The 25,251-nt window shown below is 37.7% G+C and overlaps 1 protein-coding gene across 1 annotated transcript in view; it reads right to left on the bottom strand.

Moving 5' to 3' along the window:
- The window catches only part of ITGB8 (integrin subunit beta 8), a 136,437-nt gene that overhangs the window by 17,722 nt on the left and 93,464 nt on the right, over positions 1-25,251 (bottom strand). The window contains exons 10-11 of the mRNA XM_053715722.1: positions 23,699-24,104; positions 4,316-4,538 (exon numbers count right to left, since the gene is read on the bottom strand). Of these exons, the coding sequence (XP_053571697.1) occupies positions 4,316-4,538; positions 23,699-24,104 (629 nt within the window). The remainder of the gene's footprint in view (positions 1-4,315; positions 4,539-23,698; positions 24,105-25,251) is intronic.

The raw sequence follows: 25,251 nt of genomic DNA, 5'->3' as shown, positions 1-25,251 counted from the left end.
AGGCTTACTACGGCTGCTTTTTGTGGCGAGGTGAAAATGGAGTAAGATTTCTCCATTTTCCCCACTTAAGTCCTTACGCTGTATATTGGATACCAAACTGCGCTGGTTTGGTATACCTGCCTATGGCCCAAAAAACTACGGGCGACGGCAGAAATATACGAGCGTAACTTCTAGGTTACGCCGTATATAGGATACCAAACCAGCGCAAAATTCAGCGTCGCCGGCATTTGCGGGCGACGCTGCATATTGGATCGGGCCCCAGTTGTGCATTTTTGTATCATATGATGATTAAAGAAATTTTGTGCATCATTAGAGCTGATAATTCTTGATATAGTTAATACAGTTCTACTACCAAAGACAAATGATAACACTCATTAAAAAAGTGGGGGCTCAAAGGAGGGTTTTCTTCTTCCCTGCATGTTTTATAGCCTTTTTTTTTAATAAAGAAGATTCCTTGATCTCAAGTGACATTTAAGACTGTTACATATTAGTGCACCATGTTACATATTTTTCGGTTTCGTTTGTTTCTGATACGGTTTTGTTCCATCATTCAAAAGGCAAAATACACCAAAATAAAAAGATTTCAGTCTTCTAAGTAAAGCAGATGAGGGAACATGAGCTCTATTCTATTAAAGCCTTCTCTAAAATAGAAAAAACAAAACTTGGCATCAAGGGCCAATTAAAGAAGATCAATATGTCTCAGTGATCAGGTACATCATCAGGATACAAGTGACCCCTCGTCATAATTAAGGCTTCTTATTCAAATAAGGGGGCTTTAACCCTGTAGGTAAAAGAGAGGGGGGATACATGGGCTCTGTTAGAGTCTTCTCTGCCAAAACTTCCTGATGTATAGGGCTCTATTTATCAAGCTGTGATAGCAGCTTTAAAGCCCCAGGGTTTTAGGTTTGAATGAGCCTGCTACTGAACCTTTACGCCACTTTAAGTGCGGCAGATTTTAATCATCCCGATCAGATTCGATCAGGATAATTGACATTCCGATTGGCCACGCAGGAGCGACATTGCACAAGCAGCGAAGCTGGGAAAATGGGGCTCATGACAGGAAACCTTGTCCGCCCGCTGTTTGATAAATGGAGCCCATAGTATATATTTGCTACATTAATTCAAAAAATTCTAAACAAGCAACTTGTTAATAAGAAATGAACAAACGAGTGGCTGCCCAACAAAATTTTAGTTGGCTTCTTAATGTTACTCTAAAGACAGAAAATACTTTTCTGTAGGCAGGAAAAGCTTCACAAGCTCAATTTTACATTATTCAATAACAATTTAGCAATGTCCATGTCAATTCTCTGAACCCTGTGTAAGCCAACAAGTATGTAAGCTTCTGCTAACTGCCTATCCTGACCCAACAAAAACAAAAATGGTGCTGACTCTTGCTTGTAGCAGTAGCACTAGCAATTAATTTAACTGCCCAGAAGACAATTCCCAAAAGGAAATAGCAGACATATGGATTTTCATTAACAAACAGATCTGAAACAAAACCCCTAACAAACAATATACAAAACTAAATAAATTATTTTTTTCCATGCTGAACAATTTGTCCAAAATGAATTTTTAATCTGTGCAGATTTCTAAATTCTGCCACCTCCAAAACCATAAAAAATGTATTTGTTCAGTACATTTCATGTGTGATAAGGTAAAGTCCTGGGTTTCCTTTTGTAGTCTCCCTTATAAGGGATTATTGTCCCTAGAGATCGCTACATGTCAATACAAATATTTGACACAGTGATATGTCACTAGATATAGCAATCAGATTGTGACACAGCTTCAAAAAGGGTTTGGTACTTTCTACTGAGAATAAAATGGGTAGCACAAATACTCATGACCTGTTGGTACAGGGGTTGATTAAATAGGGCACAATTTCTAACTGTTTGTTTCAGGTGTGTGGTAGATATTGGTCACAAAAAAAATTGCAAAATAATTGAGATCTAATAACTGCTAAAACAAAAAAGGCCCTATGGAACACAAGAGAGATAATGTTAAAGTAATGGGTGTAAAAACAATATCAAATATTAAAAAAATACAGAGAGAAAAAAAAAAGAGGGTCAATCTCGGGTTAGTATTCAGTTTCATTTTTTTTGGAAGCCAAAAGGTGAACATTTCATCTGACGGTCTCCTTAACATATCTTAAAGATACGTCTATAACACATAAGCAGGCTTTTGCCACAACACAAATAGAAAAGTTGCTTTCTGATTATTGAAAGGGACATGAACTGTGCTGGTCTGGTACTACAAAAACATTTCTTACATACTAGATTCAAGGGAGCAGAAATATAAACAGATGAATACTTGAGATTTGCAACACAGGCAGCCTTGAGTTTATAGAAAAACAGGATATATCTATTGCCTGCTTAAACTGAAGAAAAACATAAAAAGGCCATATGTGTCTTACATTTCTTAAAGTTGAAATAGAGGACGTTCAAAAAGCTACCATGGTAATTATTGTGAATGCTGTGAATATGTTTATAAAATGAGATTTCATAAGCTTTCATAGCAATGTTAATTCCAGCCCATGAATGCCTATGTTCAGATTAAACTGTGCATTTTGTTCTGTTTTCAGCTATGTTTCCAAAGCCCATAAGCTTCGCATATGTCCTACTTTTGTTAACTCACGGTATTGCTATTGTTAAAACAAAACTTCTAGTTGTCTCACGGTGTATGGATTGTTTGATGTCAAGGATATAAAAACCTTGAAAGTGATATATAAAAGGTTTAAATACAGATAGTAAAAAAAAAGACAAGTCCCATCGTGCCACACATATATATATACTGTATATACCTAATTGGCAATTGGTAATAAGATACAATGTGGAAACAATGCAAGTTTTGCTAACAATGTGACAGTGGTTAGCTTTATCTATCTATTAACAGGAGTAGATTATCTCTTTCAAATAAGGGAAGATGTGGTGTGAAAGTTTGGCTATTAAAAACAAGTGCAGCAAACAAGGTGTTTAATAATTCAGAAACTTTTCACTAAATGAAATCTGAGGCGGAGAAAATTGCATAAACTAAGAGTTCACTCACTTGGAGCAGAACACTGTGATATAGAAACACTTAAGGCGAGTGGTGCACATGCTGTTGCTCTACTATTTGCACGTCAATTTGAAAAAAAATAATGGATTTAGCATAGCCAGGGGGTGATTATGCCAAATACTGGTTTCGATTATAAGTAAAGCTCTAACAGTTACACGTGAGTTGAAAGTAAACGTGATCCCTTGAGCGCAATTTAAGTTAACGTGCCCGAAACAACAAAGTGTCACAAAATATATCAAAAATACATTACATAGTACAGTTGCACAAAAAAAGGTAAAAGAACTCAAAGATATGGGGTCTCAGGTCAAAGGGCTTTAACATACATACACTTCTAAATATGTATATGTAGAAGAAAACATGTAAAATCTTATATATGCAATATTCATATTTACTAAAATGTTATATTGTATATTTACTGTAAATATTTCACATTCCATTGTTCTGCACATTGCAGAATATGTTCTAGGTATTTATAAATAGAAATGTATATATATATATATATATATATATATATATATATCTATATATCTATACTTATTATATATTATTATGTATATAACTATATAATCATGTGTGTATATATATATATATATATATATATATATATATATATATATATATATATGTATAAATATATAATGTACCAAAAAAAATCAGATATATGTAGAAATATTTGTTTATAAATAAATAGAACATATCCTGCTATGTGCAGAACATCGGAATGTGAAATATCAATTTTTTAATGTCGGCTGAGCATACTTGAGAACATGTGATCGGGTTTGTGCGTGAGCATCGTGTTAGATTTCCCCCCCCCCCCACACACACACACTTTTTTTGTTTTATTGACTTCTATGGGGAAATAAGTTATGAGCGTGCAATACTGTAAGTTCAGCTTTTTATGCTGTTCCCTTAGCATGCGAGTGAATACAGTTTACATTCGACTTGTAGTATGAACGCAACACGACATGAGCAAAAAGCTTACTTCTAGCGCAGTTAACGCTCGAGAGGGAATGTTAACTACCACTCCACTTGTAATCTGGCCCACTGTGTTTTAAAAGTTGACCTTGTGATAGATCACCTAGATTATTGATTTTCTTTAATATTATGAAGAAAAGAAAAAAACAATTAAACTGTACTATGACTTTAATATCCATTTGTGCATTTTGTGAGTCTGGTAAGTGTTATTGTAAACAGAAACATTATATTTTATGCTGATTAGTAGACACTTTCCATGCTTCGCAATAAGGGAAAAGAAATGACATACCAGTTTTCTGTACAAGTATTGTCACAATTTGAACAGTATTTACACAACGGGCCAAAGCTTTTCTCATCAGTGCATTTACATTGTCCACATATACAGGATCCTCTTCCACTGCATATCAGGCCGGATGAGTCCATACAATGTTCCTTTGATGATGTGCAGTGACAGCGATCTCCTTCCCAACCACTGAAACATTTACATTTACCATCTTCACATTCACCATTTCCTGCAATATGCAAATGTTTTAGATACTAGTAACACTGATCAAAAGTAATATTAATTAATTTATGGAATAGTGCCGCATTAAAACAATATTAAAGTACAACGGATTTGAGGAAAAAAAGAATAAATGTAAATAAACAGAGCAAATATAGTATGGTTTAAAAGAAAAACAAAACCACAGGCTTCCCTTTCTGACTATTAAAGGTATAGAGGCCTATTTAACAAATGTCTGTCGGACCTGATCCGACAGTGTGGATCAGGTCCGACAGACATCGCTGATTGCGGAGAGCAATACGCTCTCCGTATTCAGCATTGCACCAGCAGCTCACAAGAGCTGCTGGTGCAACGCCGCCCCCTGCAGACTCGCGACCAATGGGCCGCCAGCAGGGGGTGTCAATCAACCCGATCGTACTCGATCGGGTTGAATTCCGGCGATTCCTGTCCGTCTGCTCAGAGCAGGCGGACAGGGTTATGGAGCAGCGATCTTTGTGACCACTGCTTCATAACTGCTGTTTCTGGCGAGTCTCAATGTAGCCAACCAATCAGCAAACGTTACCGAGGTGCTGAAACAAAAATGGTCCAGCTCCTAAGCTTACATTCAAATAAAGATACAAAGTGAACAAAGAAAAAATATTAAGAGGAGTAAATTAGAAAGTTGCTTAAAATGGCATGCTCTATCTAAATCATAAAAGTTTAATTTTGACTAGACTATCCCTTTAAAAGCAATGCTGTATTTTCTCTGGCACATCACATTATGAGTTATTGCAAGAGCTATTAAAACCATGACACATTTATTTCTGGTAACAGGTGTCACTGGTTGCTTCAACAGCATAAGCAACGGGATCCGGGAACTTACAAGAGTCAAAGCAAACACAAACTATTCAGATAGTGTCACTAAAAGATTTTTTTTGTATAATAAATATATATATATATATATATATATATATATATATATATATATATATATATATATATATACTGTATATATATATATGTGTGTGTGTGTGTGTGTGTGTGAAAAATATCACAATGGTTTACTAGTTAGGGAGTTATTAGTTACTAGCCCAGAGGGAAAAAGTTACAAGCACTCTCAATGTGAAAGATAGGAAAAAGTAAAATTTCTATGTCATCTGCTGCAATTTCTATGTCACCCAGAACTAGTGGACCAGTGGAAATTTCAATCCCTGTGGCCGCTTGTGGCACTCAGCTCTTTTTGGAGCCAGATTTCTTGTTGTGAAAGTGCAACACACTAAGATCTGGATTTTTACAAATCTTATTGCGTTGCCCTTTTAAAAGCAAAAATCTGGATCCAAAAAGAGCTGTATGCCGTGTGCGGCCGCGTTATCCACATCCGGAATCATCTGAAACCTCAGAATGCACAGGCCTAATTAAACATAATAACCTTTGGAAACAATTTTTATAGCCGTGCTAATAAGGATGGTCAAATGCATGGATCTAATTTTAGTTAGCTTGATTAAAGCTTTTTCCATTATATTTAATTATTTAAAGGGATATATAACACAACATTTTTCTTTTGTGATTCGGACAGAGCATGCGATTTTAAACAACTTTCTAATTTCCTTATATTATCAAATTGTCTTCGTTCCTTTGGTACCTTTTATTGAAAAGCAGGGACTTATGCCAGCCCATTTCTGAAGCACTATATGGTAGCGGTTTTGAAAGAATATTATCCATTTGCAAGAGCACTAGATAGCAGCATTATTTCCTGCCATGTAGTGTTGTAGATGCCTACCTAGGTATCTCTTCAACAAATAATGTCTTGGGAACAAAGCAAATTTGATAATAGAAGTAAATTGGAAACTTTTTCAAAATGGTTTGCTCTCTCTGAATCAAAAAATAAATCATTTGGTTTCATATCCAATTAAGTGAAATAACTGCAGATATGCGCCTACAAAAAAAAAGTAGCTAAAACATCATGATTTCAATAGGACTGATTTTCAGTTGCACGTCATTAAAGAGTTAAAACCCAAAAACATTTTTGCTTTAATTTAATGTAAGATTTGAATATGCAGTTTCTCATTCATGTGAAACTTAAGTTTAAGTTAATTCGTACTGAACTTGTCCTGCCTCTGCACAGAGAAATATATAGATACTTTATTAGAGATTAGGGTTTAAAGCTGTACAATTAATACAAATGATTTTTTTTTTTTCACTTTTACATCTTTATGAAAGAAAGAAAAAAAGGCAAAAAGAGAGGAGTGGCAACTATTTTATTTGTGTTCAGTAAATCAAATGAAGTGTTTCTTGTTTGATAAAAATAACCAAGGTTGCCTTCTATATAAAGAGATTTCTGTAAACAGATATATTAATAGAATTGACTTCACTTATCTCCAATAAATGAGTCTTATTTTTGTAACCTTACAGAAAATAGAAGCATAACAAAGTATGTTCCAATATTATAATATACACTGAGGGGAGCTGCAGTGGTAAATGATTGTCAGTGATGTTTCATTATTAAATACTTCCTTTCAAGAGTTCACCTCTCCCCCTTAGGTCAAGCAAAGCTGATTTACTACTTTTCAGTGGGATACAAACCAGCATTGTAACCTAGGGTAGCAATATGAAATGAAACAGACGGTTATAAAGTGCAGACAATATACAAGAAGCTGAGCTATTGGGTAAAAGAGTTTGTAAGGCAAGTGATATATGAGGGAATTCATAGGGTTATATTCATATTTGTTTCAAAATTCTTACTCTAGATTATGATCTTTGAAAGATAAATCTACACATTTAAGGTCTGTCAAGATCTTGTAAGTGGAGATTTCTGGCATGTTGGAATCTTGTTACCCAAGAGACCATTGTCCAACACTAACAATTTTTATATTAAGTAGATCAGAGCATGTGTTAGGACTTGGCAACTCCTTGAATACAACCAATGAATTGCAAAGCTATAGTTTGTAGCCCTCCCTGGCATTCAAGAAGTTAAATGCAGTTAACCCCTACCATATGTTGGTCATGATTGCACCATGGCTGTGATATTGCTACTGCATTTGACATTTTTGATGAAAGTGCCTTTAATTCTTATCATGATTGTTCCATAAAGAAAAGTGTTTTGCAAGAATATCTCAAGTTTAGGAGGTTTTGTATATTTTCCCTTTGGCACAGAGAACTATGCAAATTGCATATTTACTAAGATGTCAAGTTCAGTTCACAGCAACTCTGAGGACAAACTCAGATCGTCAAGTTCTTCTCTTTAGGCCTAGTTCATGTATTAATAAAGTGAACGTTAAGAATGTTCTATTTGTATTAATAAGCAAGCAAATAAAGGTACAATTCATTCTGATAACATGAACTAATACTAAACTAAAAGGAACTGTAGGTATATGAATAGTTGCTACATTGTTTTCTAATCCGCAAACAGGACTGCTAGATATAAGAATTAGTTTCTTCATATAACAAGTTTTCGTGATTATGTTTTCACCTCCAGATCAAGGTGGATGTTAGGTATATGCATTTATTCATTTTCTGCATTCATTTAGTGAAATTAAATCAAAAAATGGTTGAGTTTGCAGCATTCTGCTATTTTTGGAGAAAGATTTATTAGAGAAAAAGTGCCACACGCAAATATCTGGATTTGCACTGATATTGTTGCACATTTCTCTAAGAAATCCAGCTCTGAAAATAATAAAATGATGCAGACCGCAGCCATTGTTGGCATTACTTTCACTAAACAAATGGGCATACCTAGAGACAGCACAGCAAAATGTATGGTTTAAAGGGACCCTAAACACTAACTACATTTCATGCACCTCCCTCTAATCATGGGTGCTGCCAGGGCCAGTGCTAGGATTTTTGGCCACACAGGCAAGGATATATATATATATATATATATATATATATATATATATATATATATATATAAAAACCACGCAATTTGCTGAAACTGTGACTGTGAGCATAAAATTTCAGTAGGTTAGGACTTCAGTGTCACACTGTAAGGAGAGCGCAACCCAGTCTTCTCCACTGGCCGCAAAATGGTGTGCAGCTAACAGCAGGTAAAAGCAACTAGCATTGTGGCATGCAGGCCACAGAGACTGTGAGACACAGACAGGGATTAGGTTGAGAGCGGCGGTCTGCTTTCAATGACGCTGAGACGCTCTGACCTCACCTGACAGCTGACGCTGTCAATAGATCCCAGCAATTTGAGTCTCATCTCTTATCCCACGGTTCTCAAATCCCACCCACTGACAGTCTGACCCCCGAGAGACAGACAGCCCAGAGACTTCAATGCCGCTCCTGAGGCTGATGGTGACCCATTGTGTGGCGTGCCTGTCAATCCCATTATCCCACCCACTGACTACTAACCCGGTGTGACCACTGTCCCCTGCTACTACCTGTCCTTAGTTGTCTGAGTTGGAGTGAGACCAACTGAGACAACTAAGGATGGGTAGGTTAGGATTTAGGAGGAGTGAGCGAGCGAGCAGCAGTCTGCCTTCAGTACCGCTGACCATTAGTGCCAGGCTAACAACTGACCCGCTGACGTTGTCAAAGAAATACCAATCCAGGGCCGGCTATTGGATCAGATCCAGAATGACTGGTGAAAGAATACAGACAGTCACTCACTGGAGCAGCAGTCTAGACACAGACAGAGGGGCAGACAGAAGCGGCATTCTGACTATAATAAATATGATATAGTCACTGACTGAAGTGCCGCCCTTGGAAATTGCAGGCTTAGCACAGCTCAGCCAGGGGGCGTCGCACCGGCGCAGAATAGATAGATTAATGCTGAGAACTTGCTGCTTTGCCAATTCCGGCAGCCAGGCAGATCCGGCACCCACCTGCTGGAGGCACCCTAAGGCGGCTTCCAAGTCTGCCTTACACAAGCAGGTATTTTATAGAGAGTTGCTGCTTATGGCAAATAGGTCAGCACTGGAATGTAGAAAAAATAGATTTCAACATGGTGGCATTCATGACTAAAGGGAGGTGGGGAATAACCTCAGTCCTATGATTGTAAATGTATTTAGTGTTTAATGTCCATTTAATGCCTGCCCCATTAAAAAGACATGTTACCCAAATACTGAATCACGTGAAAGTTATGCAGACTATCTGATATTTTACCTCACAATTTCCCTTACCTGCTACATCCCACTGTAAAGGGACTTTAAGAATCCAATCTGAATACTTGTCCTGTGACTTGAAAGGGAGTGTGTATTTATTCTCCTCCCCAGTTTGACGTTTACTATGAAATTTAACGAGATTTTTGTGAAATCCCATGAGATCAAATTAAAGCAATGTGTGAACTAAGCACAGCACTGAAAATGCTGATTGGCTGGTTTTTTTTTTTCACCATGCAGTTGGCAGTAATTAGAGGAACTAAATGAAAAACTGCTTACCAAGCACTTCATCTGGTGAGCTGAAGAAATGTTGAGGTAAAAATATATATATATTTTTTCTGTTTGACATTTTCTATTCAGCTTTTTACAGATATGTTGCATCACTTTCAAGTGATTTAGCATATGATTAGCATACTCCTTTAATCTTTTTTTTTTTTTTTTAAAAAACAGGTATTCATATAGCAAAGTTTGTGATGGTCATTTAAATGTTTACTGTCCAATAATTTAAACAGCATTTCTTTTAATTAATTTTCTAATTTGTACCCCAACCTAAAAGTATAACTTTGTATCTCTTCATATTTAATAAGAGTTAATTTCATTCCATCACAATCTTGACATCCAATACATTATATTTCTTAGTAAATACAGCCCACACATGGTTAGATCACAAATGTCGCGCAACTTGTGCACAAGCGAAAAGGGGTTTATCCCGGCTCTTTGCGCATTTTGGAAGTAGCACACATATTACAATTTGAAACTAAACATGTTCTCTCAAGCGCAATTTAATTTAGCGTGCATCGGTATAGCGCAATTTCAGAGCTCTGGTTAACTGTTACGCAAGACAAAAACGTGGGACAAAAAAACATCAAAAATACATTTAAAAGTACAATTACACTCATAATAACCCTGTCTAATAAAAATTATTTTTACAAAAATTGCATTAAAAAGTTATAAGGGCTCAAAAATATGAGGCCTCAAGTAGGCAAAGGGCTATATATGGTTTTATGTATTTATATGTGTATATATGTATTTACATACAAATACACACATATACATAAGGACATATATAGACATGTATAGACATATATATATATATATATATATAAGTGCATTGGAGCCTATTGCAGTCAAGTAGCTGAAAAACATGTAAATTCATATTTGCAATATTAATATTTAATAAAGTGTTATACTTTGTATTTACTGTAAATATTTCACATTCCAATGTTTTTCACATAGGGGAATATGTTCTATGTATTTATAAATAGATATTCCTATAAATATCTGTATATATCTATAACTACATATAATTATATATATATATATATATATATATATATTATGTTTTGTGCGTGCGAGTAAGGGATTTTTTTTCCAACTTTCTCTCTCCATTAAAGGGAGGAATACATTAATGCAGTCATGATATTTGGACTTACTTGGGTTACAGCGTGAGTGAAAACTTTTTACTTTCAATCTATAATACGCACACTATACGATGTGTACAAAAAGCTCCCATCTAGCAAAATTATTGCATGAGCAGGGGCACAAACTACCGCTCCACTTGTAATCTAGCCCACAGTGTGGTGATTAAAAATAAAGTTTGTACAGCAGAATGAAATAAAATACACTTAGTACCCCTGCTGGTATTAAAGGGGCAGTCTAGTCCAAAATAAACTTTCATGATTCAGATAGAAAATGTAATTTTAAACAATTTTCCAATACACTTTTATCAACAATTTTGCTTTGTTCTCTTGGTATTCTTAGTTGAAAGCTAAACCCAGGAGGTTCATATGCTAATTTCTAAACCCTTGAAGGCCGCCTCTTCTCTCAGGGCATTTTGACAGTTTTTCACCACTAGAGGGTGTTAGTTTATGTGTGTAATATAGATAACACTGTGGTCACGCACGTAGAGTTAAGGTGAGCCAGCTCTGATTGGCTAAAATGGATGTCTGTCAAAATAACTGAAATAAGGGGGCAATTTGCAGAGGCTTAGATATAAGGTTATCACAGAGGTAAAAAGTGTATTTATATAACTGTGTTGGTTGTGCAAAACTAGGGAATGGGTAATAAAGGGATTATCTATCTTTTTAAACAATAAAAATTCTGGTGTACACTGTTCCTTTAAAAGACATAATTTTGAATTATATCTTTCCTTTACTTCTTTTTAAATTCCCTTGACATATCTTTTTTTTGGGGGGATCATTAGGTAAGTAATCCTGCTGTGAAATGTTATGTTACTGTGCTGTGTATTTTGTGTCTGAACATAATCTGGGCTAGATTACAAGTGGTGCGCTAAAGTTAGCACGGGTCGCGATAAGCTGTGTGAAGAATGTGCTAACGCGTGCATATTGCAAGTTGAAAGTAAATTGGTGCCCTCGATCACAAACTAAATTTGCACTCGTCGGATAATCGCGAGTGAAGACCTTTTGTAAAGTGTAAGGCGTAAAAAAAAAGGTTGCACAAAGCTCAACATTAGTACATGAAAATAAAGTGATACACTCATATATACACTATCTGATAATATCTAACACGTAAATAGAAAAGAGTAGTAAAAAAGTATAAAACTGCTAAAGAATGACAAGGCCACACATTGTGCGGCCTTGTCATTCTTTAGCAGTATAATATTTTTTTACTGCTCTTTTCTATTTACGTGTTAGATATTAATTATCTTGACTGCCAGCACACTAAGAGGCCTATTTTTCAAAGGTCTTGCGGACCTGATCCGACAGTGCGGATCAGGTCCGCAAGACCTCGCTGAATGCGGAGAGCAATACGCTCTCCGTATTCAGCATTGCACCAGCAACTCACAAGAGCTGCTGGTGCAACGCCGCCCCCTGCAGACTCGCGACCAATCGGCTCAGACCAGGCGGACAGGGTTATGGAGCACCAGTCTTTAGTCCGCTGCTTTATAACTGCTGTTTCTGGCGAGTCTGAAGACTCGCCAGAAACACGGGCCCACAAGCTCCATACTGAGCTTGATAAATGGGCCTCTAAATCTTTAGAGGTGTATATGCATTTTTGGAGTGCCACATCCTATTTTTTTTTTACTATCTTATAATAATTCATATAAATATTAAAAAAAATTATATAAGAAGGTGTTTGACTTGAAAGTGCTATTATGTATATATATTTATGTCTAAATATGTGTATACATGTGTATTTATGTGGTTATATATGTATATACATAAATACATACATACACATATATACACATATATAAACACTTTGGAGCCCTTCCCTTCCATTTGCGGGATTTGACTGTTTGCGAAGCGCAATAATGTCTAGTACTAAGTTGGTATCTGAATTTTTCTTATTGTTAACGGGATAGCAAAGTCATTTATTTATTTTGTAGCAGCTTAAAAAAGAGCATTTTAACATGTAATGTATTAAAGAGGCTTCTTCACGCACAAAGCATTAAGATGCTGAATGACAACAATAAATACAAGTGGAAACAAGAGTGATCACAGTTATTAGGCATAAGAAAGTATGAAATCATTATTGTCAAATCAATTGTGTGTGAGCTTTGATGTTTTGCACTATTTTGTGATTAGAAATTAAATTAATCTCAAGATAAAGAAATAATTGTTAATTGCATTAACAACACAATAATTATAGTGTCAGCGGCTACCTGGTTACTAAGTAATTAAAATATGACACAGAGGAGAAATAGTCAACCTTGTGTTGATGACTGGCTTCTGAGGGTATCATTAAAATATAATTTATGCTTACGAGATTAATTCCCTTCCTGGCAGGGAGAGTCCACGACTTCATTCCTTACTGTTGGGAAATACAACACCTGGCCACCAGGAGGAGACAAAGACACCCCAGCCAAAGGCTTAAATATCCATCCCACTTCCCCTATCTCCCAGTCATTCTTCTGAGGGAACAAGGAAAATTAGGAGAAACATCAGGGTATAAAAGGTGCCAGAAGAAATAATATAAAAAGGTAGCCGCCCAAAAAATAAATTAGGGACGGGGTCGTAGCTTTTCTGTGCCAGGAAGGAAAGGAATTTATCTGGTAAGCATAAATTATGCTTTTCTTCCATAAGGCAGGGAGAGCCCACAACTTCATTCCTTACTGTTGGGAAAACTATACCCAAGCTCCAGAGGACACTGAATGAATAACGGGAGGGAACAGAAAACAGAGGTGGACCCTAATCTGAGGGCACCACAGCCTGCAAAATTTTTCTCCCAAAAGCTGCTTCAGCCGAAGCAAACACATCAAAATTGTAAAATTTAGAAAATGTGTGTAAGAAAGACCAGGCCACCTTACAAATCTGATCCATTGAGGTTTCGTTCTTAAAAGCCCAAGAGGAAGCCACTGCTATAGTGGAATGAGCCGTTATCCTCTCAGGAGGCTGTCATCTCACTGTTTCATAAGCTAAGTGGATGACACTCCTCAACCAGAAAGATAGAGATAGTAGCCTTCTGCCCCTTACGCTTCCTTGCATAGATGACAAACAAAGAGAAAGATTGTCTGAATTCCTTAGTAGCCTGAAGATAGAACTTCAAGGCACGAACCACATCTAGATTGTGAAGCAAACGTTTCTTCACTGAAGAAGGATTAGGACACAAGGAAGGAACAACAATTTCTTTATAAATGTTATGATTCGACACCACCTTAGGGAGGAACCCTAGTTTAGTGCGTAAAATCGCCTTATCAGCATGAAAAAAACAGATAAGGGGGATCACATTGCAAAGCAGAAATCTCAGAAAATCTGCGCGCAGAGGCAATATCCAACAAAAAAAGAACCTTCCAAGATAACAATTTAATGTCAACAGTATGCATAGGCTCATATGGAGTCTGTTGCAAAACACTAAGAACAAGATTGAGGCTCCAAGGTAGAGCCCCAGATCTAAACACAGGTCTGATCCTAGCCAGAGACTTAACAAAGGACTGAACATCCGGAAGCTCAGACAATCTTCTGTGCAGTAACACTGACAGGGCGATATCTGTCCCTTCAGGAAACTAGCAGATAGACCCTTCTCCTGTCCATCCTGTAGAAAAGATAAAATTCTGGCAACCTTAACCTTATGCCAGGAAAAGCCACGCTCTTCACACAAGTACAAGTCAGTCATCCACATTTTATGGTAGATACGACAAGTAACTGGCTTACGAGCTTGAACCAGAGTGTCGATAACACTCTCAGAGAACACTCTCTTGGCTAAGACTAAGCGTTCAACCTCCACGCAGTCAGCCACAGAGAATCTAGATTTTGATGAATAAAGGGACCCTGTATCAGCAGATCTCTGTGACAAGGTAACCTCTACTGAGACAATGAGGACATCCCCACTAGATACGCAAACCACGTCCTTCGTGGCCACGACGGCGCAATCAGAATCCCTGATGCTCGCTCCTGCTTGATGCGAGCCACCACACGAGGGAGAAGTAGTAATGGAGGAAAACGATATAGGAGTCTGAAACTCCATGTTACTATTAGGGCATCTATCAGGTCGGCCTGAGGGACCCTCAACCTCGACCCATACCTGGGTAGCTTGGTATTGAGGTGGGATGCCATGAAATCTATCTCAGGTGTCCCCCACTCGCTGCATTTCTCTGCAAACACCTCTGGGTGAAGAGACCATTGCCCTGGGTGAAAGGATTGCCTGCTGAGGAAGTCCTCTTCCCAGTTGTCAACACCCGGAATGTGGATCGCTGACAGCATACATTTGTGAGTCTCTGAGATACTTCTCTCATCACCAAGGAACTTCTGATTCCCCCCTAAAGGTTGATGTAGGCAACCAAGGTTGTATTGTCTGATTGGAATCTGATAAACTGGGAAGATCCAAGAAGGGGCCAAGCCTTCAAGGCATTGAAGATTGCCCAGAGTTCCAAAATATTGATCGGAAGGCAGGACTCCTCCTGAGTCCACAGACCTTGTGCCTTCTTGGCACCCAAAATGGCTCCCCAGGAGGAAAGGCTTGCGTCCGTATTCACAATCTCCCAGGACGGTCTCAAAAAGCCTTGGGACAGATGATCTGGACAGAGCCAACAGGAGAGCGAGTCTCTCGACAGGCTGTCCAGCACGATCTGTTAAGACAGATCTGAATGGTCGCCGTTCCATTGTCTAAGCATGCATAGTTGTAAGAGTCTAAGATGGGATCTGGCAAAAGGAATGCTGTCCATGTAGGACACCATGAGTCCGATTACCTCCATACACTGAGCCACTGAGGGTCTCGAGGAGGCCTGGAGGGCAAGACATGCAGTAGTTAGCTTGCAACGTGTCTGATCTGTGAAGAATATTCTCATGGATATGGAGCCTATTATAGTTCCCAGAAAATTCACCCTTGTTCTTGGAGTAAGAGAACTCTTTTCCAAGTTTATCTTCCATCCATGTGATCGAAGAAGATTGAGAAAATTGAGAAAGGACTCTGCTAGACAAAAAGATGTTGCCTGTACCAAGATATCGTCCAGGTAAGGCGCTACTGCAATAGTTTGTGTTCTGGCAATGGCTAGAAGAGCCTACAGAACCTTCATAAATGTCCTTGGAGCAGTAGCTAGGCCAAACGGAAGAACTATGAACTGGAAGTGCTGGTCCAGAAAAGCAAACCTCAGGAACTGAAAATGTTCCCTGTGAATCGGGACGTGAAGGTATGCATCCTTCAGGTCTATTGTGGTCATAAACTGTCCTTTCTGAACCAGAGGAAGGATTGACCATATAGTCTCCATCTTGAAAGAGAGAACACTCAGAAACTTGTTTAGGCACTTAAGGTCCAGAATTGTATGAAAAGTTCCCTCCTTCTTTAGGAACCACAAAAAGATTTGAGTAAAACCCCAAACCTCTTTCTGCTGTAGGTACCAGGACAATTACTCCTAGAGAGGAGAGATTCTGTACACAACCTAAGAAGGCAGCCCTCTTTTCTGGTCTTGTAGACAGACTGGAGAGTAGGAATCTGCCCCTGGGCAGATGAGACTTGAATCCTATCCTGTATCCTTGAGATACAACCTCCAGGACCCAAGGGTTCTGTACATTCTGGAACCAAGCATCTGAAAAAAGAGACAGTCTGCCCCCTACTCGATCCGATCCTGGATCGGGGGACGTCACTTTATGCCGATTTGTTCTCAGTTGGCTTCTTAGTCTGTTTGGACTTATTCCAGGACTGAGCCGACTTCCAAGTACTCTTGGGCTGCTCGGACTTGGATGAGGACTTCTGTCGTTGTGACTTGTCAGCACGAAAGTAATACAAATTAGCGTTTTCAGCTGTCCCTGAGGCCTATTCTTCTTATATTGCGATACATAGGAAGGCACCTTTCCCTCCTGTAACCATAGAGATAATGGAGTCCAGCCCTGGACAGAATAAAATTTTCCCCTTGAAGGGAAGAGAAAGGAGTCTGGATTTAGACGTCATATCCACAGACCAAGACTTCAACCAGAGAACCCGGCAAGAACCACAAAGCCAGAAGCCTTTGCATTTCTGTGAATAATCTGCATATTTGCGTCACAGATTAAAGAGTTAGCAATTCTCAATGCTTTAATTCTCTCCTGAATATCCCCGAGGGGAGTCTTCACCTCAATTTAGCTACAACAGAGTGTCGCACCAGTAGGTAGCTGCTCCAGCAACCGTGGCTACAGCTTCCCGCCAGTTGAAATAAAAACCCGTATGTCCATAGGCTCTCTAAAAGAAGAACTATCATCCAGAGGGATATTAGTATGCTTAGCCATCGTAGAGATAGAGCCATCCACCTTAGGGATGGAGTTCCACAAATCTAATTGAGAGTCAGGGACCGGGAATAATTTTTTAAAAGTAGACGAGGGGGAAAAAGAAGTTTCTACTCTTTCCCATTCGTTACTAATAATGTTCGCCATATTAACTGGTACAGGAAAAGTCAGAGGGACCTTCCTATCATCATAAGCCCTGTCTAATTTAGGGATCTTAGGTTCCTCAGGGAGTGTAGCCTCTGGAACCTCTAGTGTAGATGCTCAATTTTAAATCTAAAGGAGGGTTCCTCCGCTGAAGGAGGTTTAGAAACTTAAGTCTCCGACTCAGAAAGTTCACCCTCTGAAGCTACAGAGGTTAACTCATCCTCGAATAGCTGGGATATAGTAGCTAAATACGACAAATATTTAGATGACTCTAGGTCAGGAGAACTATGTTTAACCTTTCTCTTGCGTTTGTTAGAGCGAGGTAAGGCACTCAGGGCTGCAGACACCACTGATTGTAACTGCGTGGTAAAGTCCGCAGGAAAAAGGCCCCCCTCCAGATGGAGGATTAGTTGAGCCGCGGGGAACTGCATGTGGAGCGGGTAATGTAGAAAGTGTAGTAATTTCTCAGGACCCAGATTCCTGAGAAGTAGACGGCTCAGAAGGGCTAATAGTGCTATGAGTATTAGCAAGCTTGTCTCCCTTTAGAACAGTGTTTATGCAAATGGAACAAAATTGAGCAGGCGGGCAAACCACAGCCTCCTCACAATATTAACGGGAATTATTAATCAGTACAGAAGGATCGGAACCTTAAATGATATTATTATCAGAGTCCTCCATAGCACTCACCACCTCCTAGACCCAGACAGCTAACAGTGAAAACGCTCTCCTCAAGAATGATGTCTGCAACAGGATCTTAGAAAATTAAAGAGACCGCACCCAGTCACATGGTGCGTAAGACAGGACTTCCCCTGTAATGAAAAAGGGCGCTAAGCTATTAAGAGCTGCGCCACACTTCAAAAACGAGTGAAACCTGTTTGTTCCAAGCCAAAAAACACACAGTCTATGAGCCCAAAAAAACTCTCACATTAAACAGATATAAATCCCCAAGCTGTTCAAATAATCTCCCTGAAGGAGATATTAACCCTTGATCTTATCGAGGTATAAAGGAGCCACACTGTGACCCTGTATAGCGTGTTAAAGTGTAATTAGCGTGCAATTTCTGTCCGAGGACTGGATTCTGATTTGATGATGATTTGAAGAAGGCAGCTACGTAACGGTGGGGGGAGTCCGGCTGCCATATTTACCCAGTATTACACAAGTTACCGAAAGTGATTACTACAGAAGCAAGGCGGCATGGCAGGAGGGATATACTGCAGGCGGATCTTCGGTTCTTATATTTCTAGCGCAAATAATGTTAAGGGAAGTGTTGAATGTCCCTTTAAATGTATTCTATGGAAAAACCTTATCAATATACAATTATGCCTATTTCCTGTTTAAAGGAACATGAAATTCAAAATTATAACTTCCTAGTTCAGACAAAGCATTCACCTGTAAGAGCCTTTTTAATTTGCTTCTATTAGCAAATTTACTTTGTTTTCTTAAAATCCTTTCTTGAAAAGCAGAAGTGAAAATGGACTACTGGTACATAGCTGGTAATTGATGGCTACATACATATGCCTGTTGTCATTGGTACATAATATATATTTAGCTAGGTTCCAGAAGTGCAGTTTTGCTCTGGAGCTGACTTTGCAGGGGTTAAACACATAGGGCTAGAGTATGAGTGGAACACTATTTATTGCTCCCGTATGTTCATTAACTGCGCAAGAAGTAAGCTTTTTGAGCTCCTTGGGTGGCGCACGTATTACAAGTTGAAAGCAAAACATTGTTGCATGAGCGCTAACCTGACAAGTGCAAAAAGCAGAAGTTCTAATATCTTGATAGCATTAATTTATTCCCTCATAGAATTCAATAGAGCAAGAAAAGTGGGGGGAAAAAACTAACACCCTACTCATGCGCATACACAATCAAATTTTCTCAAGTGAGCTAACCCATAATGAAAATATTAAAATTTCACATTCCAAAGTTCTTCACATAGCAAAAAATGTTCTATTTAATGCACAAAAACATATTTCGATATATGTATCTGATGTTTTTTTTCTATATTTATACCTATATATACATCTGATTATATATATATATATATATATATATATATATATATATATATATATATATATGAATTTCTATTTAAAAATAAAAAGAACATATATGTGCATAACTTTGGAATGTTAAATATGTACAGTAAATACACAGTATAAGACTATTAAAAATGAATATAGCATAAATATACATTAACATGTTTTATCTACTTGACTGCAAAGGGCTCCAATGCATACACACATACACACATATATATATATATATATATATATATATATATATATATATATATATATATATATATACACACACAAATGTATTTATGTGTTTATATTAATATACACAGAAATACATATGTACACACACATATTTTTTTTCAAACACCTGAGACCTCATATCTTTGAGCACTTATAACTTTTTTGTGCAATATTTTTTGTAATAACTTTTATCAGATAGTGTTATTATGAGTGTAACTGCACTTTTAAATGATTCTTTGATGTGTTTTATGACACTTTTTTGTCTTTTGTAATAATTAACCAGAGGTCTGAGGTCTCGATAATCAGTCAAGAGTGACGATTGTGCTCACACATTCTCATTTACTTTCAACTTGTAATACAAACGCTCCTTCCGATGCACGCAAACAGCCGCAATAAACCTGATTTTACTTATGCAAAACAGCTTGCACGCCACTCATAATCTCGCCCATAGTTTTCTGCAAGCAACAGTGAATAAATAGAAAGCACATTTACGGCTAAATTACGAGTCTTGTGTTAGGCTTAAAAAGCAGCGTTGGCTGGTCCCAACACTGCTTTTTAACGCCCGCTGGTATTACGAGTCTTGAAGGTACAGGTGTACCGCTCACTTTTTTGGCCAGACTTGGAAATACCGCAAATCCACTTACGTCAATTGCGTATCCTATATATTCAATGGGACTTGCATAGCGCCAGTATTACGAGTCTGCCAAAAAGTGAGCGGTAGACCCTCTCCTGTCAAGACTGGTACCGCATTTTAAAGTCAGTAGTTAAGAGTTTTACACTACAACCCCATAGCATAAAACTCTTAACTAAAGTGCTAAATATGCCAAACCGGACATCGCCGCCACTATAATAAATATATTAACCCCTAAACCCGCCTCGCAAACATTAGTTAAATATTATTAACCCCTAATCTGCCGTCCCTAACATCGCCGACACCTACCTAAATTTATTAAACCCTAATCTGCCGCCCCCAACGTCGCTGCCACTATACTAAAGATATTAACCCCTAAATCTAAGTCTAACCCTAACCCCCCCCCCCCTAACTTAAATATAATTTAAATAAATCTAAATAAAATTCCTATCATTAACTAAATAATTCCTATTTAAAACTAAATACTTACCTATAAAATAAACGCTAAGCTTGCTACAATATAACTAATAGTTACATTGTATCTAGCTTATGATTTATTTTTATTTTACAGAGAAGTTTGTATTTATTTTACCTGTAAAATAAAACCTAACCTAAGTTAAAATTACACCTAACACTACACTATAATTAAATTAATTCACTAAACTAAATACAATTAAATACAATTATCTACAAAAAAAACAACTAAATTACAGAAAATAATAAACAAATTACAAGATTTTTAAACTAATTACACCTAATCTAATCCACCTAACAAAATAAAAAATCACCCCCAAAATAAAAAAAAGCTCTACCCTACACTAAATTACAAATAGCCCTTAATGGGCCTTTTGCGGGGCATTGCCCCAAAGTAATCAGCTCTTTTACCTGTAAAATAAATTACAAATCCCCCCAACATTAAAACCCACCACCCACACAACCAACCCTACTCTAAAACCCACCCAATACCCCCTTAAAAAAACCTAACACTAACCCCTTGAAGATCACCTTACCAGGAGAAGTCTTCACCCAACTGGGCCAAGTCCTCAATGAATCCGGCAGAAGTGGTCCTCCAGACGGGCAGAAGTGGTCCTCCAGATGGGCAGAAGTCTTCATCCAGACAGCATCTTCTATCTTCATCCATTCGGCGCGGAGCGGGTCCATCTTCAAGATATCCGACGCGGAGCATCCTCTTCTTTCCACGGTGACTGAAGAATGAAGGCTCCTTTAAGTGACATCATCCAAGATGGCGTCCCTTAGATTCCGATTGGCTGATAGAATTCTATCAGCCAATCAGAATTAAGGTAGGAAAAATCCTATTGGCTGATGCAATCAGCCAATAGGATTGACCTTCAATCCTATTGGCTGATCCAATCAGCTAACAGGATTGAGCTGGCATTCTATTGACTGTTCCATTCAGCCAATGGAATGCCAGCTCAATTCTATTGGCTGATTGCATCAGCCAATAGGATTTTTTCTACCTTAATTCCAATCGGAATCTAAGGGACGCCATCTTGGATGACATCACTTAAAGGAACCTTCATTCTTCAGTCACCGTGGAAAGATGTCTTGAAGATGGAACCGCTCCGCGCCGGATGGATGAAGATAGAAGATGCCGTCTGGATGATGACTTCTGCCTGTCTGGAGGACCACTTCTCCCAGATTCGTTGAGGACTTCGGCCCGGTTGGGTGAAGACTTCTCCTGGTAAGGTGATCTTCAAGGGGTTAGTGTTAGTTTTTTTTAAGGGGGTATTGGGTGGGTTTTAGAGTAGGGTTGGTTGTGTGGGTGGTGGGTTTTAATGTTGGGGGGGATTTGTAATTTTTTTTACAGGTAAAAGAGCTGATTACTTTGGGGCAATGCCCCGCAAAAGGCCCTTTTAAGGGATATTTGTAATTTAGTGTAGGGTAGGGCTTTTTTCATTTTGGGGTGGCTTTTTTATTTTGTTAGGGGGATTAGATTAGGTGTAATTAGTTTAAAAATCTTGTAATTTGTTTATTATTTTCTGTAATTTAGTGTTTTTTTTTTTTGTACTTTAGATAATTTTATTTAATTGTATTTCATTGTATTTAGTTTAGGGAATTAATTTAATTATTGTGTAGTGTTATTGTAACTTAGGTTAGGTTTTATTTTACAGGTACTTATGTATTTAATTTAGCTAGGTAGTTATTAAATAGTTAATAACTATTTAATAACTATTGTACCTAGTTAAAATAAATACAAACTTGCCTGTAAAATAAAAATAAACCCTAAACTAGATACAATGTAATTATTAGTTATATTGTAGCTAGCTTAGGGTTTATTTTACAGGTAGGTATTTAATTTTAAATAGGAATAATTTTGTTAATTATAGTAATTTTATTTATATTTATTTAAATTATATTTAAGTTAGGGGGTGTTAGGGTTAGACTTAGGTTTAGGGGTTAATAAATTTAGAATAGTGGCGGCGACGTTGGGGTGGCAGATTAGGGGTTAAGAAGTGTAGGTAGGTTTTTGCGACATTGGGGAAGGCAGATTAGGGGTTAAGAAATATAATGTAGGTGTCGGCGATGTTGGGGGCATCAGATTAGGGGTTCATAAGTATAATGTAGGTGGCGGCGGTGTCCGGAGCGGCAGATTAGGGGTTAATAATATAATGTAGGTGTCGGCGATGTCAGGGGCGGCAGATTAGGGGTTAATAAGTGTAAGATTAGGGGTGTTTAGACTCGGGGTTCATGTTAGGGTGTTAGGTGTAGACATACATTTGATTTCCCCATAGGAATTAATGGGGCTGCGTTAAGGAGCTTTACGCTGCTTTTTGGCAGGTGTTACTTTTTTTCAGCTGGCTCTCCCCGTTGATTCCTATGGGGAAATCGTGCACGAGCACGTTACACCAGATCACCGCTACCATAAGCAGCGCTGGTATTGGAGTGCGGTAAAAAACCCGTAATACCAGCGCTGTCTGTAAGTGAGCGATGAGCATAAACTGCCCGTTAGCACCGCACAGCTCAAAACGAAAAACTTGTAATCTAGCAATTAGTTTTTGCACCCTTATGTCCCTTTAAAGGGATACTAAAGCCAAATGTTTTCTTTCGTGATTCATATAGAGCATGCAATTTTAAGCCACTTTCTAATTTACTCCTACTATCAATTTTTATTTGTTCACTTGCTATCTTTATTTGAAAAGCAGGAATTTAAAGCTTAGGAGCCAGCCCATTTTAGGTTCAGCCCCCTGGATAGCGCTTTCTTATTGGTAGATACATTTAGCAAACCAATAAGTAAGCAAAACCCAGTTAAGTCCCGTAATCATGTAAATAGTATGTATCCAGTAAAGTCAGAAATGTACCATTAACCTTCAAGTAAATGAAATAGATTTGCCCCACATACAGTACATGCCTTTAAAACAAATTAGAGTTGAACTTACCAGAACATAGTTTTCCATAATGGTAAGGGCATGAAAAATCATCCATTTCACAGTATTTCCCATAAATTTTTCCCAGTTTAGTTTTATGACAAAAGCATTTTCCACAGATGCACACACCGCGACCACTGCATGCAGGTCGGCCTGGTAATGCCTTACAGCCTTCTGAAGGATAGACACTTTCATCTAAGCTGCAGCTCTCTTCTTTACATGAGTGAGATTGGCAGTCTGGAAGAACTTCAGTTACACATTTTCCTTTGCCCCTTGATACATTACTGCACTGACAAGTGCAACTTCTGTGTATTTTAATTTTGGCAGTTTCATTGAAACCAATAGGTTTAAGAAAAATGTAGCCGTTTCCCTCTGCTACATCACATTTATCCATTGTAATTGTTACATTAAAAAACACCTAAAAATGGGGAAAATATTAGTTGTTAGCATTATATTATATATTTTATTAATAAATTGCTATATAATTCTATTTATCGTGCTATGATCTCATATGCAATTTTATTTATTTTTAAAAAGAAAAGAAAAAAGGTTAAAGGGACTTTAAACACATTTTACTTTTGTGTAATAATATCTGGCAACAAGCACAGACAGGACATGCACTTTTAAACAGTTTTCTATATTATTTTATATTATCTATGTTGCTTTGTTCTCTAGGTATCCTTTGTTCAAAAGCATGCCTAATTAGGCTTATGAGCAATAATACACTACTGGGTACTGCTGATTGGTGACTGCACATATATGCCTCTTCTTATTGGCTCCCCTGATGTGCTCAGCTAGCTGCCAGTAACGCATTGCTGCTTCTTCAACAAAGGATACCAAGAGAATGTAATTTTAAGAGAAGAGTATTCAAGCAATGCGTTGCATCTAATAAGACTAGTTAGTAAAAAGTAGTATTTGATTGGTGACTGAAAAGTGGATTCGGCATCAATATATATATATTATGGTAGTATATGAATGCAATGTGTCACAGAAAAAAACTATTGCATTTGAAAATTGTTTTCACCAGGCACTGTTAATGGGACATGAAACCCAAAATCTTTCCTTCATGATTCAGACAGAACATGTGATTTTAAACAATTTTTCTAATTTGCTTTTATTATCTAAATTGCTTCATTATCTTGGTATCCTTAGTTGAAAAGCATATCTAGGTCAGCTTAGGAGCAGCAATGCATTACTGGGAGTTAGCTTCTGAATGGTGTCTGCACAAAACTGCCTCTTTTCATTGGTTCACGAGATGTCTTCAGATAGCTCCCAGTAGTGCATAGCTGCTCCTTCAAAAAAGCATAACCAGAGAATGACGCAAATTGGATAAAAGAAGTAAATTGGAAAGTTGTTTAAAATCACATGCTCTATTTGAATCATGAAAAATAAGAACAAGAAAAATGTTGGGTTTCATGTCCCTTTAAATTACGTTGACTGCATTAGTTGTGCAATAACTATTGCTTCCTGTGTAAATAATAGCTACTCTAATATAAATCTCATTGTTTATATCACATTTTTACTGTTACCACCCATAATACATTATTATTTTTTACCATAACCCT

Source organism: Bombina bombina, chromosome 5 (genome assembly GCF_027579735.1).
Source record: "Bombina bombina isolate aBomBom1 chromosome 5, aBomBom1.pri, whole genome shotgun sequence".
Taxonomy (NCBI): Eukaryota; Metazoa; Chordata; class Amphibia; order Anura; family Bombinatoridae; genus Bombina; species Bombina bombina.
This window is presented reverse-complemented; position numbering and strand designations above follow the sequence as displayed.